The 14,480-nt window shown below is 37.4% G+C and overlaps 1 protein-coding gene across 1 annotated transcript; it reads right to left on the reverse strand.

Annotated features, from left to right (window-relative positions):
- Positions 1–11,492: 11,492 nt before the first annotated feature.
- LOC116169719 (putative nuclease HARBI1) lies at positions 11,493–12,960 on the reverse strand. The gene is made up of 3 exons (XM_031485874.1): positions 12,498–12,960; positions 12,158–12,444; positions 11,493–12,103 (listed from the first exon to the last, which is right to left on the reverse strand). The coding sequence occupies exons 1-3, from the start codon at positions 12,716–12,718 to the stop codon at positions 11,538–11,540; spliced, it is 1,074 nt and encodes a 357-aa protein (XP_031341734.1). The 5' UTR covers positions 12,719–12,960; the 3' UTR covers positions 11,493–11,537.
- Positions 12,961–14,480: the final 1,520 nt, after the last annotated feature.

Raw genomic sequence — 14,480 nt, forward strand, 5'->3', positions numbered from 1 at the left:
GCGGCTTGGGAGTTTTCTTTTGTTTGCAGGTTTATGGATCCGGGAACTGAGTTCACTTCTCTGGATGACATTTAATTTACATTAAGATAACCGTTGCCTTTTTTATGTTTTACGTGTATTTGGTCTATACGTGTGCATTTGTGTACGTAACTTTGTGGAAACTTGGTTTAAGATAGAGTAATTAATTTAATTGGTCATTCTTGAGTGGAGTTTTATTACACTTTTGAATATTTTTGTATTACGCTATCCCACTGTGGGGACCATTTTTATCTAATGAAGACAATAAACTAGCATTTATTTTGGTACTTGAATTGAGTTGTAAGTACTTTTTAATCCCCCGTATCTTCTTAATTTCATACGAGGAGACTTAAGTTAGAAATTGAGTGGCGCTCAACCCTTGATAAGTGCACGGAAGTTAAGAAGATCAGTTTACCCAAAACGTTGTACCTCTGTGGAAGATTCTCGAGCTCTTATTTTGCGTTTTACCTTGAGCTAGTTGGCCGTTAAGTTGCACGATTGTAGATCTAAAAATGAGTGAAATCACAATGTCAAAGTCATATAGTTTCTGTAGTTGTCTAGAACACACTCGCACCTCTATGACTGCCCGTTGGTGTGACAATGCCCGCAGGCTTGAGGGAAAATTTACTGCTTTGGTCACCTTTAAGCCAAATTTGTTATATTTCTTTTATATTTTTTGTAAATACAAAAATGCGCTTCTACGAAAAAGTTGTTACTAATTCGTTATGATTCATTACTTTACACCTATTTTAGGCAACCTATAATTAGTTTTTTACCATCTTTATAAATATACTTTCAACATTATGAGAAGGAGCGAAATTCCAACGCTTACGGCCAAGGTAATTGACTACCTACGCGTAAAATATGGATTTCTCTCGGAATTTTTTATGGATATTTAGAAATTTACAAATCCATTATCAAAATTATCAAATGTGCCTCGAAGGTAAAAGTGACAACTTTCATATGCAGTTATTATAAGTGAACTCGCCTCAATTTGAAACGGCATACAAAAAAAGCAATTTTATGTTGTAATCAATGGCCTAAAGTTTGACAGCAAACTTTATATAAGGAGTGATCGATTCGTTAAACCATCTTGTAGGTACCCCTCTAAACTTGCGACATGGCGATGAAACCGTGTAATTACTGCAAGTAGGCTATCGAAGATCATCAATTAAACACGACAAAAGAGTAGGTACTCAACATTGTATGGTACCGGCTTTCCAAAAGCATTTCTCTGTTTGGCTACAGCTTCATGATCGTTTCCAAATATTTAACGATGCGCATCAGTAATTGTAAGAAACCTACTCAGATAAATCATAATAAGTGGATTGGTACTGGCAATATAATATCGCTCTTAACCAAGTCGGCGCAAGTAATCGGATTTTTCAAATTGGAAATATACCGCTTTATGTTTATTTACAACGCTTCCAGTAAAATAAATATGTAAGTGCATGTTCATTATTCATTTAAAGCAATTCCGCTGTTAAACCAACACGAAAGATCTTAAGATTTACTTGGTTATCCCATTGTAATTGTATAACGTAACTTTATTTCCTTAAGACAGAAAGGCCGGCAACCCCACACCTCGTACACCTTCGAAATTATCAAGATTCGTATAAAACAATGGTTGTAATTATACAATTTAGAGAAAGTTGGACGAATTTCGCCTATAACGAAATTTCCTAACGGAAAAATGTGACCCGCGATCTCTCCTCGCGTGCAAAATGTCTTCGACTACAATTTTCATCCTTTAGCAAATGATGTAACCAATGTTTCGTTTCGCAACAAATATATTTCACAAGAATGAATCAGAACAAAGCGAGGATATAGTGTAATTGTTGATTGTTCTGTTAAATGTGGATATTGCAACCGAGTGTAACGATTCGGTTCGCCGTCTTAGTAAATGCATTTGAAACCGTCTGTATCTGCATAAACCGTGCGATATGTTTTAATAGAAATGCCTTTTTTAATAGATTTATAATAGACTTCACAAATAAAGTGCATTTCTTCAGAATAGGAGAGGTGTTCTTATGATAAATCTCGGAACGTGACGGTACCTCACGATCTATATAAACAGTGCATTAAGCACGCTTTTATGTGGATTCCTAATTAAAGCCTTTCGCAAGCATGTGAGAACCAAAATTTCATCTTATAACGTTCTTGCGGAACAAAGCGTCAATGAATTCAGTTACAAACGGATGTAACAGTTGTGTCATATACTACGACAGGTGCATAATATTCCAATAAAAACACTTGTCATGTTAAAAGAATATAAAATCCTAAACAGGATAGAAGTGGTAGATAATTTCCTTGCATGAGCAGCACATAACCCAATAGCGGCAGCTGCCGTTCTAACTCAACGAACTGAAAAAATTAATAAAAATCTTGAGTGCAATTTCAACGTACAAATCGAAAGTCATTCTAAACGTCTTCATCTTGTAAGGGGTCAAAATCGCGATCTTGTGATTATGGGTATTGTTGTTGTTGCCTAATCTATGCAGTAATCTAATATATTACGAATATTACAGTCATAAATTATACCGACTCACGAATAAGATATCTATTTGTGAGAGTGGGCGTAGAAAGGTGAGATGGTTCCAATGGAGAAAGTTGTTACTTCTAAACACCGAAGTGAACCGCACTTACCTCCTAAAACCATGATGTACATCTTCATCGCAATGAAGTTATTACAAAGCGAAATTTTTCATTACCCAAAACGATAAACTTACTTTAACAACCTTCGGTGATTAATCATTGATTCGATAAGGTTGTTACTCATTTGTAATGAAATTGGTTAATAGTTATTAAATTATGTATAACAAGATACAATTATGTCTGCAACTTTTCGTATAAGTCATTGAATAAAAATTAGATACAAAGTGTATACAGTGTTAGTAAACCTTACCAGGCACGTAGCTAGATGGAATTTTATGGGAGGACATTTAAGTGGGCCCAAAAAGAGTTTGGGGACCACAATCTTCATATACCTACAAACTTTTACTTAATATACTGCTGTGTGCACTGGTCCGTAGGCCATAAAGACCGTACACAAAACACCAACACAAAAACCTAGCTAACCCTTTACCTTCACTTATTATTCCAGCACAAAACTTCTCCCCGACACAGAGGAGAGATTCGACTCTGCTTTCAGTTATCTTGTTAACTTCTAAGAGATAGTGGATCGGACCAAATTAGCAGTGAATTCGGCTTCCGGCTTTACAAACGAAACTTTTAATACTGGCCGTGACTTCAAACTAGCTGGTCGTCGTTTCAACACAAGTAATCCACGATGGAACTGGCAAGAAGCGAAATAAATTCTTCTACAAAACGTAACTGGATGCTGAACGTAGCCAAAAGCCGATTTAAATTCTTCAACGAGACTTAATTCTACGTAGACTGTGGCTAAAAGCGATTTAAAACTTCAACGAAACGTGGTTTCACTCTGAACTTGGCCAAAAGCGACGCTCTTCCTCTTCACGTCATATTTAATGCGAAAACCCTTCTTCCGAAAATCAAAATTATAACACCCAATCATACACACAGTTGACAACTCTCCCCTCAACGTACGTTAATAGACCAAAATAATAGAGGTCGAATAATTTTACTAAACAATTTCTTATCAGGCATTAATTACCTTAAATTCTAGGAAAAATAAAAATTCATATCTTTTAACTACACAAAAAAAGCGATAAACACATCCACCTGTCAATTAAATCAAGCATTTACAATTTATAACAGATAAAAGCAAACAAAATTCCCGGAAATTCTACGTTAAATAAAATAAAAATATAAACAAAATCAACCTTGACCGCTTTCTTGTATGACAATCATCTCAGTGCCGTCACATAGACCAACGACAAATTAATAACTTTTAATTACAACAGTTAATTACATAAAAACCGGACCGCCCTTGTTCATCTTAATTAGGATGTCAGTTGTTTGCAATTAATTCACAGAAGAGTTCACCGTATTTTTTAATTTTTAATTATCCATTTCATTACTAATATTTTACCATAGCCACGGCAAAGTTAATCCAATTTTAGTTTCGTAATTTACACTGAAGGAACGCTGACGAATGTTTTGTTTTGCGCGATATATTAAGACTACTTTCTTTAACGTAGGTACTCCCCTCGCCCAAACAATTTCCTTTTCCGCATTAAAATATCTACCGGTCAAATTCGGTTTATAATCTGTCCAAACACTGTACTATAAAATTTCACATACAGGGTGATTCCTATAGTACCTGCCACCGTTTGGGAGCGTGTAGGTGGTGCGTAGGGGAGTATTTTGATATAGGACACTTGGGGTCGGAAATGTAAAATAAGGGTGCCAGAGCCAAATTTACCTTCTGGAATTTCGCGCCTGTAGGTAGGCAACCCAACCGGCCGGCGGTGCACACGGAGCGATCTCAGGCGGCGATGTGTGGCTGACACTTGATCAGAATTTTGTTTAAACCCACGAAATCCCGTCTGCAACGACGCGTATCAAGTGAATAAACTATGGCACGTTTTACTAACACGGAATACGCGGACATGCACTTCATGTACGGATTGGCAAATGGTAACGCACGAGCTGCACGACGAGCGTACGCTGAGCGGTATCCAAACCGTCAGTTACCCTGCAGACAGGTCTTTCAAGAAGTTCACTTCCGACTGTGCGAGACAGGGCAATTGCAGGTAAGCTGACGGAGGCTTAACTTTACACACAGATTCGTGATGCACATCGATACTTGGGTCATTTAAGCACCCATTTCGAAAAGTTTGTTTGTTTACACCGACCTCCTCCTATTTCGCAGCCCACTAGCGCCCGTGATCGCGATCGCCCGTTGGTAAATGCCTTAGAGGAGGATGTGTTGGAACGTTTCGAGGCAAACCCGCGTACTAGCACTCGACTTGTAGCAGATCAGGTGGGTTGTAGTCAACACACAGTGTGGAACATCGCCAACAACAACAACTTACACCCCTATAAGTTTAAGAAAGTGCAAGAGTTACGGCCGGGTGACCATGAAAGGAGGCTGGAATTCTGCAACTTAGTCGTCCAGGAGGAAGAAGCTAATCCGAACTTTCTGAGGAGCGTGCTAGTTACTGACGAGAAAGGATTCTCAAGAGAGGGGACCTTCAATCCTCGTAACAGCCACTACTGGGCGGAGCACAATCCTCATGAAACGTTTACGCGAGGATACCAGGACAAGTTTTCTTTAAACGTTTGGGTTGGCATCCTGGGGGACAACCTACTGGGGCCTTACATCCTCCCTCCGCGTCTAAATGCCCATAATTACCTGATTTTCCTGCGCGAGGTGCTACCAGAACTTTTAATGGATGTTCCAGTGAACTTGTACTGGGACCACTGGTTCCAGCACGATGGGTGCCCTGCTCACTACGGGCGGCAGGTGAGGGAACACTTGGACCAAACCTATCCGGACAGATGGATCGGCCGTGGAGGTGCGGTGGAGTGGCCTGCCCGCTCGCCCGACATCACCCCATTAGATTTTTACTTGTGGGGGGTGATGGAAGCGCACGTCTACGAGACTCCCGTCGAATCCGAAGAGGACTTAATTGCGCGCGTCGTCATGGCCGGAGAGGCTGTTCGCCAGGACATAGGAGTCTTCACGCGAGTTCGAGGGGAGTGGTTGGCTAGATGTAGGAAGTGCATTGAGAACAACGGTGGCCACGTTGAACACTTGTAAACGTTATTGCTTTTGACTGTCGTTTTCCCTCCTTCCCTCCCATGTCGCTTCCTCGCGCTAACTCGCTCTGCATCGCTCCGCGCGAAACGTCGGTCGGTTGGGTTGCCTACATACAGGCGTGAAATTCCAGAAGATAAATTTGGTTCTGGCGCCCTTATTTTGGATTTCCGACCCCAAGTGTCCTATATGAAAAGACTTCCCCTAGGCACCCCCTATACGCTCCCAAACGGTGGCAGGTACTTACTATAGGAATCACCCTGTATATAGGTACAAATAGGTACCTTTCCCTGTAAATTTTGGGGGTTACTCCACATTAGGTATCTCTTGTGCTGTGCTGTATATTGCAAGATCAGCAGTAACAACGGTATGATTTTGTCCCAAAGATTCAGGCTTGTTTTTTGATTTCACTAGACGTTGGTTAGGATGGTATTGTAGCTCGCTGGTGGAGAATTCAAAAACGGCATAGGTATATTATATTGAATGGTAGATACCGGAACTTACTTAGGAGGATTATCAGCAGGTACTTAGGCTGTCAGTTATCTGGTCGTTATCTAGTGATAGGTAAACCTGGTGGTCAATCATTTCTAGACATGCCGTCTGCATGATCTCGAATTTAAACTTAACTTAAATAATTTAAATATGTAGTCATCTCAATAGTTTCAAAACTTTTATGAGTTTATTTTTCCCCCCGGTTCTTTTGAAATGTGTTAAATTCAACTTTCAACTTTTAATGTAATAATTCAACCCTCCGGTTGGTTGTCTTAACTTAACAAGGCTTGATAATAATTCGTTTTGAAACTTAGGACAACCTTTCCGGTTTAACCACCCTTCAGGTTTTTTCACTTGGCTTCGGCCAGTTAATAATTAAAAAACAACATGTTCGTCTTATTCTTATTCGTCTTCAACGTTTGTAACTTACCGTTTTCCTGTTAAATTTCACATCGCCTGATGATGGCAGTACGCCGAAGCTATAGTCGCTTTTATTTTTAAAAACTTCAACGAATAAAAACTATATGGGGAAGGTTTAGAGAGTTTTGATCACACAATATATTTCAACCCCCATTTCGAGGAGCGATGGATCCAAACACCAAAAAAAAAATCCATGTATTCGTTTAGGAGCCACCCTCAAAAAAGTGGTAAAGTTTCTTTTTTTCTCAGCAACAGTTACAGAGACTGGTGGTAAGTCTTTGAATAGGTTTTGCTGTATGCCCTTTCCGGTTTTGCAAATAATTTTTCAAAATTCCTACCGCAAAAGGACACACCCCTCAATAGGGGTGCGAAAAAATGTTGATTTCGACGAAATTTGGTATCTGGTGGTTTTTGAATCTGAAATTAGTTTTTGAAAATTCGAAAAAAATAATTCCACTGCAATTCTTGGCCGGACAACGAAAATTGACAAAATTCCACGAAGTTTGTTGTCTAGGTACATACTTACGGAACAAAATTATTGAACAGTTTTTCTTAAAGTCATTTTTCAAACAAAAGTTACACTCATTTGCAAATTGGTCTTTCGGGTCAGAAAATGTTCTCCGACAGTGGCATAACAAGTACAGTAAACGTCAATATTACATGTTCTGCTAAGGGTGTCTACCTACATTTCACAAAAATTTGTCAAATAAAAAATGATAATTTTATCACAGCGAGCAACTTCGACATCAATGAGGAAACAGTCACAGAATAAGAATAAGTAGGCCATATTCTGTGGAAACAGACGAAAAAAATTCAACGCACAGTCCTTTTTCAAAAGCGAGATACATCGACAGAAGAAATTCAAATTCCTCGTTTACCTATCACTAGATAACGACCAGATAACTGACTTTAACAGCCTAAGTACCTGCTGATAATCCTCCTAAGTAAGTTCCGGTATCTACCATTCAATATAATATACCTATGCCGTTTTTGAATTCTCCACCAGCGAGCTACAATACCATCCTAACCATCGAACTTGCCTTACATGGAAAAAATTTAAAAAGAAATTGTACGATTATCTAGTCAATGGGTGTTTCTACAACATACAAGAATTTTTTATATCTTCCAATATTTAATTGTTTGTTTGTTTAACTGTTCGTTTGTTTAATTAATGTTATATTGACTTGTTCCATACAAATGTTATTTGTCGAAGGAATTAAATATAAAATGAATGAATGAATCGTCTAGTGAAATCAAAAAACAAGCCTAAATCTTTGGGACAAAATCATACTGTTGTTACTGCTGATCTTGCAATATACAGCACAGCACAAGAGATACCTAATGTGGAGTAACCCCCAAAATTTACAGGGAAAGGTACCTATTTGTACCTATATATTTCACCAAAGAACTGAGATACATGGAGTTAATGAATTGTTTGAGATTTTACAATGCAACTCGGCGGAATGCATTTGTAAACGCTAAACGGCCTAAATAGCTAGTTTTGGTATTCGGAGAGAAATTTCTTAGTAAAGTAGAACCTCTTACGCATCGCTCCTTGTTGCGCGAACGCTGCTGACTATCCTTCCCTCTCCGTCTCACTCGCGACTCCCGACTTGGCGAGGTGGGTAGGTTTTTACTTAAATGACCGTAACTTTTTTATTATGAAAAATTCACCGTAATGTTATAGAAAATAAAATCATCACAATGCTTTGGAGCATCGAATGAGCTATAAATATTGGAAATCGATATCGTGAAATAAAAAGTTATGAGAGTTCAAAGTGCGCACTTTTCATCTGTTACACGAATTATGGAAGTTGACGGTCATTTTTCTAAAAACTGTCCATAACAAGGTAGGTAAATTGAATGCTTTAGATTCTGCTATAAATGTACTTTCATTTTACAAAAGGAATTATTGATGTATATCGCTTAGTTGCTGGAGAAAATAAATACTTTCGGTGGTCTAGTCGCGCGCGCGAAAATGAGTAAATTTCAACTTTAGCGGCCTATAACTTTTGTCAGGACCACGGGAAAATGTCGTAAAGCGAGATTCTGAAGGTTCAAACATTTCTGAACAAAATGGTGTGGGTCCCAATTCTTTCTACTCCGAAAAAATTTTTTGAACGATTTCGCGGCTCTCTCCGCTGCACTATTTGGAACTTGCGCCCGAGTCACTTGCGTGCAGAGTAGGACAGTTGCAGCTTTACAATGTTTTTCAAAATGTTGACGTCACTATTGTTAATAAAGGTGAGACAATTGTGCCCCACAAAAAATGGCTTTCGTTGTCCAATATTAATAAAAAACATTTCAACATTTTAACATCGACAAGAAACAGTTTCACCAACAAATTTTAATGATATTTTTGCAGGTCTAGGCCGGGAAATGATATGTTTCTGGACTCACTTCGCTATATCACCAGTTCTTTTGTGGTATTATTAACTCTGTCGTCTAATACCTATTGTTGTGTAAACAGCGACTTATTTCACTCTAAACACCAAAAATAATGACGAGACATCCTTTATATGAGAATATTGCAATTCATTAAGTGTAAATCTGGTGGATTATTTACAAAATAAGCACAGAGTTGGTTTATTGTATTTGTATTTGGGTCTCAGTGTTGTTTTTCCTTTTAGAAGTTTTGCAATTGCGTAATTCTTGTTTAAATTTTATCAAGTTTGTAAATTATTTATTTATATTTGTGTCTTTAATTGGAAAACGTGAAATTGCGTGTTAAAATGTGGGGGTAGTTAATCGTTTGCGCTAAGGAGCTTTTATCGGACGAAATTAATTAACGCCCGCGTTAGAAGAGGTAAAGTGATGTTCCCTTAAATATTGGAATCAACGTAAAAAACGAGTCGACTGCTACTGTTAGCTGTTAGTTTTGGCGATGGTAAAAACTAAAAAGAGCGTGTAAATTAGTTGTGTGGTTGAAAACGCAGTTCGTTGTTTTCATAATAAAGTGTCCAGAAGAAGTTAAGGAATCTTAATAAAAGATTGAAGTTATCGTCAAGTGAAGTCGTAAAAGTTTGTGGAGTTTTCATAACGATTCATCCGTAATCAGAGAAAGTTAGTTCAAGCGTGAGTAAAGAAAGCAACTGTTTGTTTGGCTTAGTGAAAGTTAAATGTTTCTAGCGTCTGAGCAGCCACTGAAAATGTTATCATTTTATTTATCAAGGCAGTTTGAGTCATTGAGTTCAGTCAGCTGCTTGCGAGTGTTTTGTGTTTTGGTTAGTGCACTTGAGTATCGCAAATCTTGTACGACTGGATTAGTTGGATTATTACAGAAAAAAATTGTAAGTACATAATTTAAGATTTTTTTTATTTTTAATTATCGATCGCCCGCGTGAGGGGTATTATATCCCAATAAGCTCTGTCAGCTTTTCTTTCTTGAAGGGATTTTGTTAATGTTAATGTGTTTCGCAACAAATTTTCCTCCCTTTACACACTTTTTATATCTAAAACATGCCACATGATTCAAGGATGCGTGCATTCTGTGCGCAATGCCACAAATAGTAAGAAAAATTTGAATCGTCATTTATTAATGCATGACACATCGAAAAATACCTATTGTTTATTTTGTGGTCAGTGTAACTATGCCATCTTTATCTTTACGACTGTATACTTAGGGCCAGTTGTACAATGTAGGTTTAAACTGCAGATTGAAACAAACCATAATCTTCAGTTTTAACTTCAGTTAACATTTGTTGTGTTGTACAAGTTCATTTACAGTGAAGTTTAATTTTAACAAATTTTCTGAACGCCCTAGGTATGTCTGCAACTTCATGTATGTTAATTTTAGCATTCAGGTTGGAGGTTATGTTTATGAATGGTGTATGAAACAGAGTTGTTTCTCTTGCTTGAAAATGGAATCTGAATATAAGTATGGAAAATTTAAAGAACAAGAAGTACAACTGTTAATGACCTTAGTTAATAAATATAAGGTCATTATAGAAAATAAAAAAACAGACGCAATTACATGGAAACAAAAACAAACCACATGGGAGGAAATTACTAACGAATTTAATGCCAATAATGATGTATATAGAAGTTGTAAAAATATTAAAGGTAAATATGAGAATCTAAAAAAAAATGCAAAAAAAAAATTTGCAACCGAAAAGCGAAATGTATATAAAACGGGTGGAGGTGTCGATAAACCGGTATTAATAACTGAAACAGATCAAAAAATAAAAGAAATTATTGGAATTAGTTTAGAAGGGCTAATTAATCAGTTTGATAGTGATGTAATCGAAGTAGTTAATGATGGTGCTGATGAGACAGTTGAATCGATGAAATGGTCCGGCTGGACTCCAGACAAACTGAAAACCATAAAGACTCCAGTTCTTACTGTTGCACAAGATAAGACAGTACATTGCACTGTAGTTTCTTCAGATGAATTGAATGAAATTGAAAGTATAGCTGATGATGATAACATGAATGACACCGAATTAAGTGATGTAGTCCCAATGGCCTCTAATGATCAGAGTGACACAGGTAAACCAAGTGTTCCAGTTACAACCACCACTCCGATTGCAGTAAAACGAAAATGCATAACAAGTGAGTAAACATTATAGAAAATTTATGGGTAATCCTAATCCCACACCTGTTATTTCAGATGTCAGAACAGCAAAAAAAGGGAAAAACGATTTAACAAATGATTGTCGAGAGAAGATTTGCTCTTTCACATGCTCGATTAGAATTAATTAACCTACAAATTCAGGCTCAAACTCAACAAATTAAGTTACAGCATGAGGAGCACCTTCAGAAGATAAAACATAACGAAACTGAACATCAATTACGGGCAAAATACTTGCAATTACAAATTAAAATGTTAAATAAAGAAAATCTTTTGAATATTTTAAATACCGAATAGAATCTTACAGTATTAAAATGAATGTTAATTTTTTATTTAAGTTTTCTTGTACAACAATTACAATAAATGCGAAAAATAATTGTCGATTAAGTTTGTTCGAACATTATCTCTTCCATGTCTCTCTTCGTAAACCGCCACATCCCATTCCACATTTTCTATATTTACTTCAACAGGAGGTGGATTAATAACCTTCATGTTGATTGCAATATTATGCAGCACCGCAGTTGCTACAATTATATTTAATGTTGTTGTCAGCTTTACACGCAGTCCAAGTGATAAAACTGCAAAGCGTCGTTTCCAAACACCGTATGAACGCTCGACTACGTTTCTCGTTCTAATTTGAGCCTCATTATACAAATGCTGTGCAGGTGTATTTGGGTTTAACAACGGAGTCATAAGATAATTTTCCACAGGGTACCCAGAATCTCCCACGAGAAAATAATCTTGATAATCGGTTTCCATTAGCGCCTTCAACCTACTATTTCCGAAGATAGTAGAATCATGAACTGATCCGGGCCATCGAGCTACTATGTTTTGTATTCTCAGCTCTGCATCACATACAGTTTGAACATTAATCGAAAAATATCCTTTACGATTCCGGTAACGTTCGGCATCATCACCACCTACAAATGCATTATGGAGTGCATGTTGAAAGCGGCAATAGATATAGTAGTCACCTGGAGATTGGATTCGAACATGTGTACAATCTATAGCCCCAATCACTTTGGGAAACCGGGAAACATTATAGAATTTTCTTGTTGTTTGAGCTTTCTCTTCGTCAGTCGAAGGCATTTTAATATAATGTTGCGCCAATGAGGCTATTGCTCTTGTAACTCGTGCAATAATCCTGGAGGCAGTTGACTTGTGTATACCTCCAAAATCACCTGCTACAATTATCATAGAACCAGAGGCATAAAAACGGAGTGTTAACAGTAGTTGCGTTAGAGCATCAACCGCTTCATTTCTGTAACATCGAAAGATTCATATAACTCAGAAATTCTCAGAACAAACTTCTACCTGTCTGTTAAATAAGATATTTGTTCTTCAATTTGTTCTAAGATTGCCAAAATACAATCCTTGGACAGTCGAAACCTGTCCAAAAAGGCCTCGTCGTCCCATTCTTCAAAATGATTTTTTCGTTGTCTAAACTGTTTACGGCGACGGGGTCTTTCAACAAAATTAATTATTTCCTCATCATCCGACATTAATTCCTCAAATATATCAAATATTTCATTCATATTAACTTGATATTCAGTAGTTGTAGTTACCAATTAACATAACCTTACACAAAATGTAAACAATGTTCGTGCGTGTGCCGTTTTTTTGTCAAACTGCAGTTTTCTATGTTTTACCGTAAGGTAAGGTGCCAGTAAAGATTTAACTGCAGATTTCTCTATTACCGTTGATTGTACAACAGCAGAAACCTAAAATCTACAGTTTAATCTACAAACTTAAGTTTTAACTGACATTGTACAACTGGCCCTTAGGGAATGTCTGATTTTTATAAAATAAGTACCATCGTATCTCTACGTCCTCACTCAATTCAAATTCCACTTATCATCTCAACAACGTGCGTCTTTTAACTTAATACAATCTCAACGATTAAAAAATAACTGAAAATACAATGGTGGTTTTTATATGTACTGAATGTTCCATCACTTACAATGTAGAGAGTAAAAAATAATTAATTTTGCAATTACAATTAATGCTAGTTACTAAAATAATGAAGCTACTTTATCCTTTTGGGTAAGAGCAATGGATACAAAATTATAGTACGTATTACAACATTTTGTCGCCATTTGAAATTCACCTCGGTTTTTCCCTACCAAGGATGTGTAGTATTCATACAGCCGAACAGTTCGCTTATGGCAGGCCTCTTAAGCATATAATGAGGGTAATAACAAAAGATAGTCTCATTCACACAGATTCCATTAGTGCAATTATGAGTAGTATAAAACAGTTTAAACCAAGAAATCTACTTAGCTCGGAAATCCAACAGAATTATCTAAGAGTCACCGCAAAGTCACATTTATATGGGTCCCTTCCCATATAGGTATAGAGGGAAATGAAAGCGCTGACTCTGTCGCTAGGGGACGCGACAACTAACTGGAGAGTCCCACAACATGATCCTAGCCGGGATATCAAAATAAAAGTTCGAAGGTCCATGTTGGGGAGAGATTCCAAAGGTATGGATCAACATAATAACAACAAACTCCGACGCGTAAAAGCAAAAGTCGATCAATGGCCTGCTATCGGAACAAGACGAGAGGAGATTTTTCTTACCAGAGCGCGAATTGGCCACTCTAGAGTCACTCACTCCCACCTGTTCCAAAAAGCCGCACCAGATATCTGTGACCTATGCGACACTGAAATCACCGTTTCCCATTTATTGTTAGAATGCACGAGGTACCAGAATGTAAAAAGAGCGTTACGGGTGCCACTCACACTGGAAGAAGCACTGTCTCCAAATAACCAGAAAACTATCCTCCTGTTCGCTAGAATTACTAGAATGGACAAAGAATTCTGATGAACGTCGTTTATTTGTGGTTTTCAAAACTGAACTAGTACATGTATTTCTTCCCTAGGTTTTTCCTCTGTTTCTTACCTTTTGTTACTACCTGTTTTCTCCTATCCGAGGTCTTATCTTGTGTGTGTTCAAGTAAACCGTCTTCACAGACCCGAAGACGTGAATATATGTGCAACTTGTTCTTATCTTATTTCTTCTTACTATAATTCCGAAGTAGTACACTCGTTTTGCGATTAGTGACAACGATCAAAGGAGGGTGTAGCACTAATAACCCAGTAGTTGATGAGCTGCACCTTTAAAAAAAAAAAAAATTACAACATTTTGATTTTGTCCATAGCGCACTTACCTCCAACGTAAAGTTGGGAGAGCAGATTTTGAAAATCTTGGCTTGAGCACAAATATGCACTATGTGGCGGTATCCTTCCAGCACGACATTAGAGGTCCAGATATAATTGTAGTAATGTTGTGACAGG

The sequence above is a fragment of the Photinus pyralis genome, unplaced genomic scaffold, assembly GCF_008802855.1.
Source record: "Photinus pyralis isolate 1611_PpyrPB1 unplaced genomic scaffold, Ppyr1.3 Ppyr1.4_LG4, whole genome shotgun sequence".
In the NCBI taxonomy this organism is placed as follows: Eukaryota; Metazoa; Arthropoda; class Insecta; order Coleoptera; family Lampyridae; genus Photinus; species Photinus pyralis.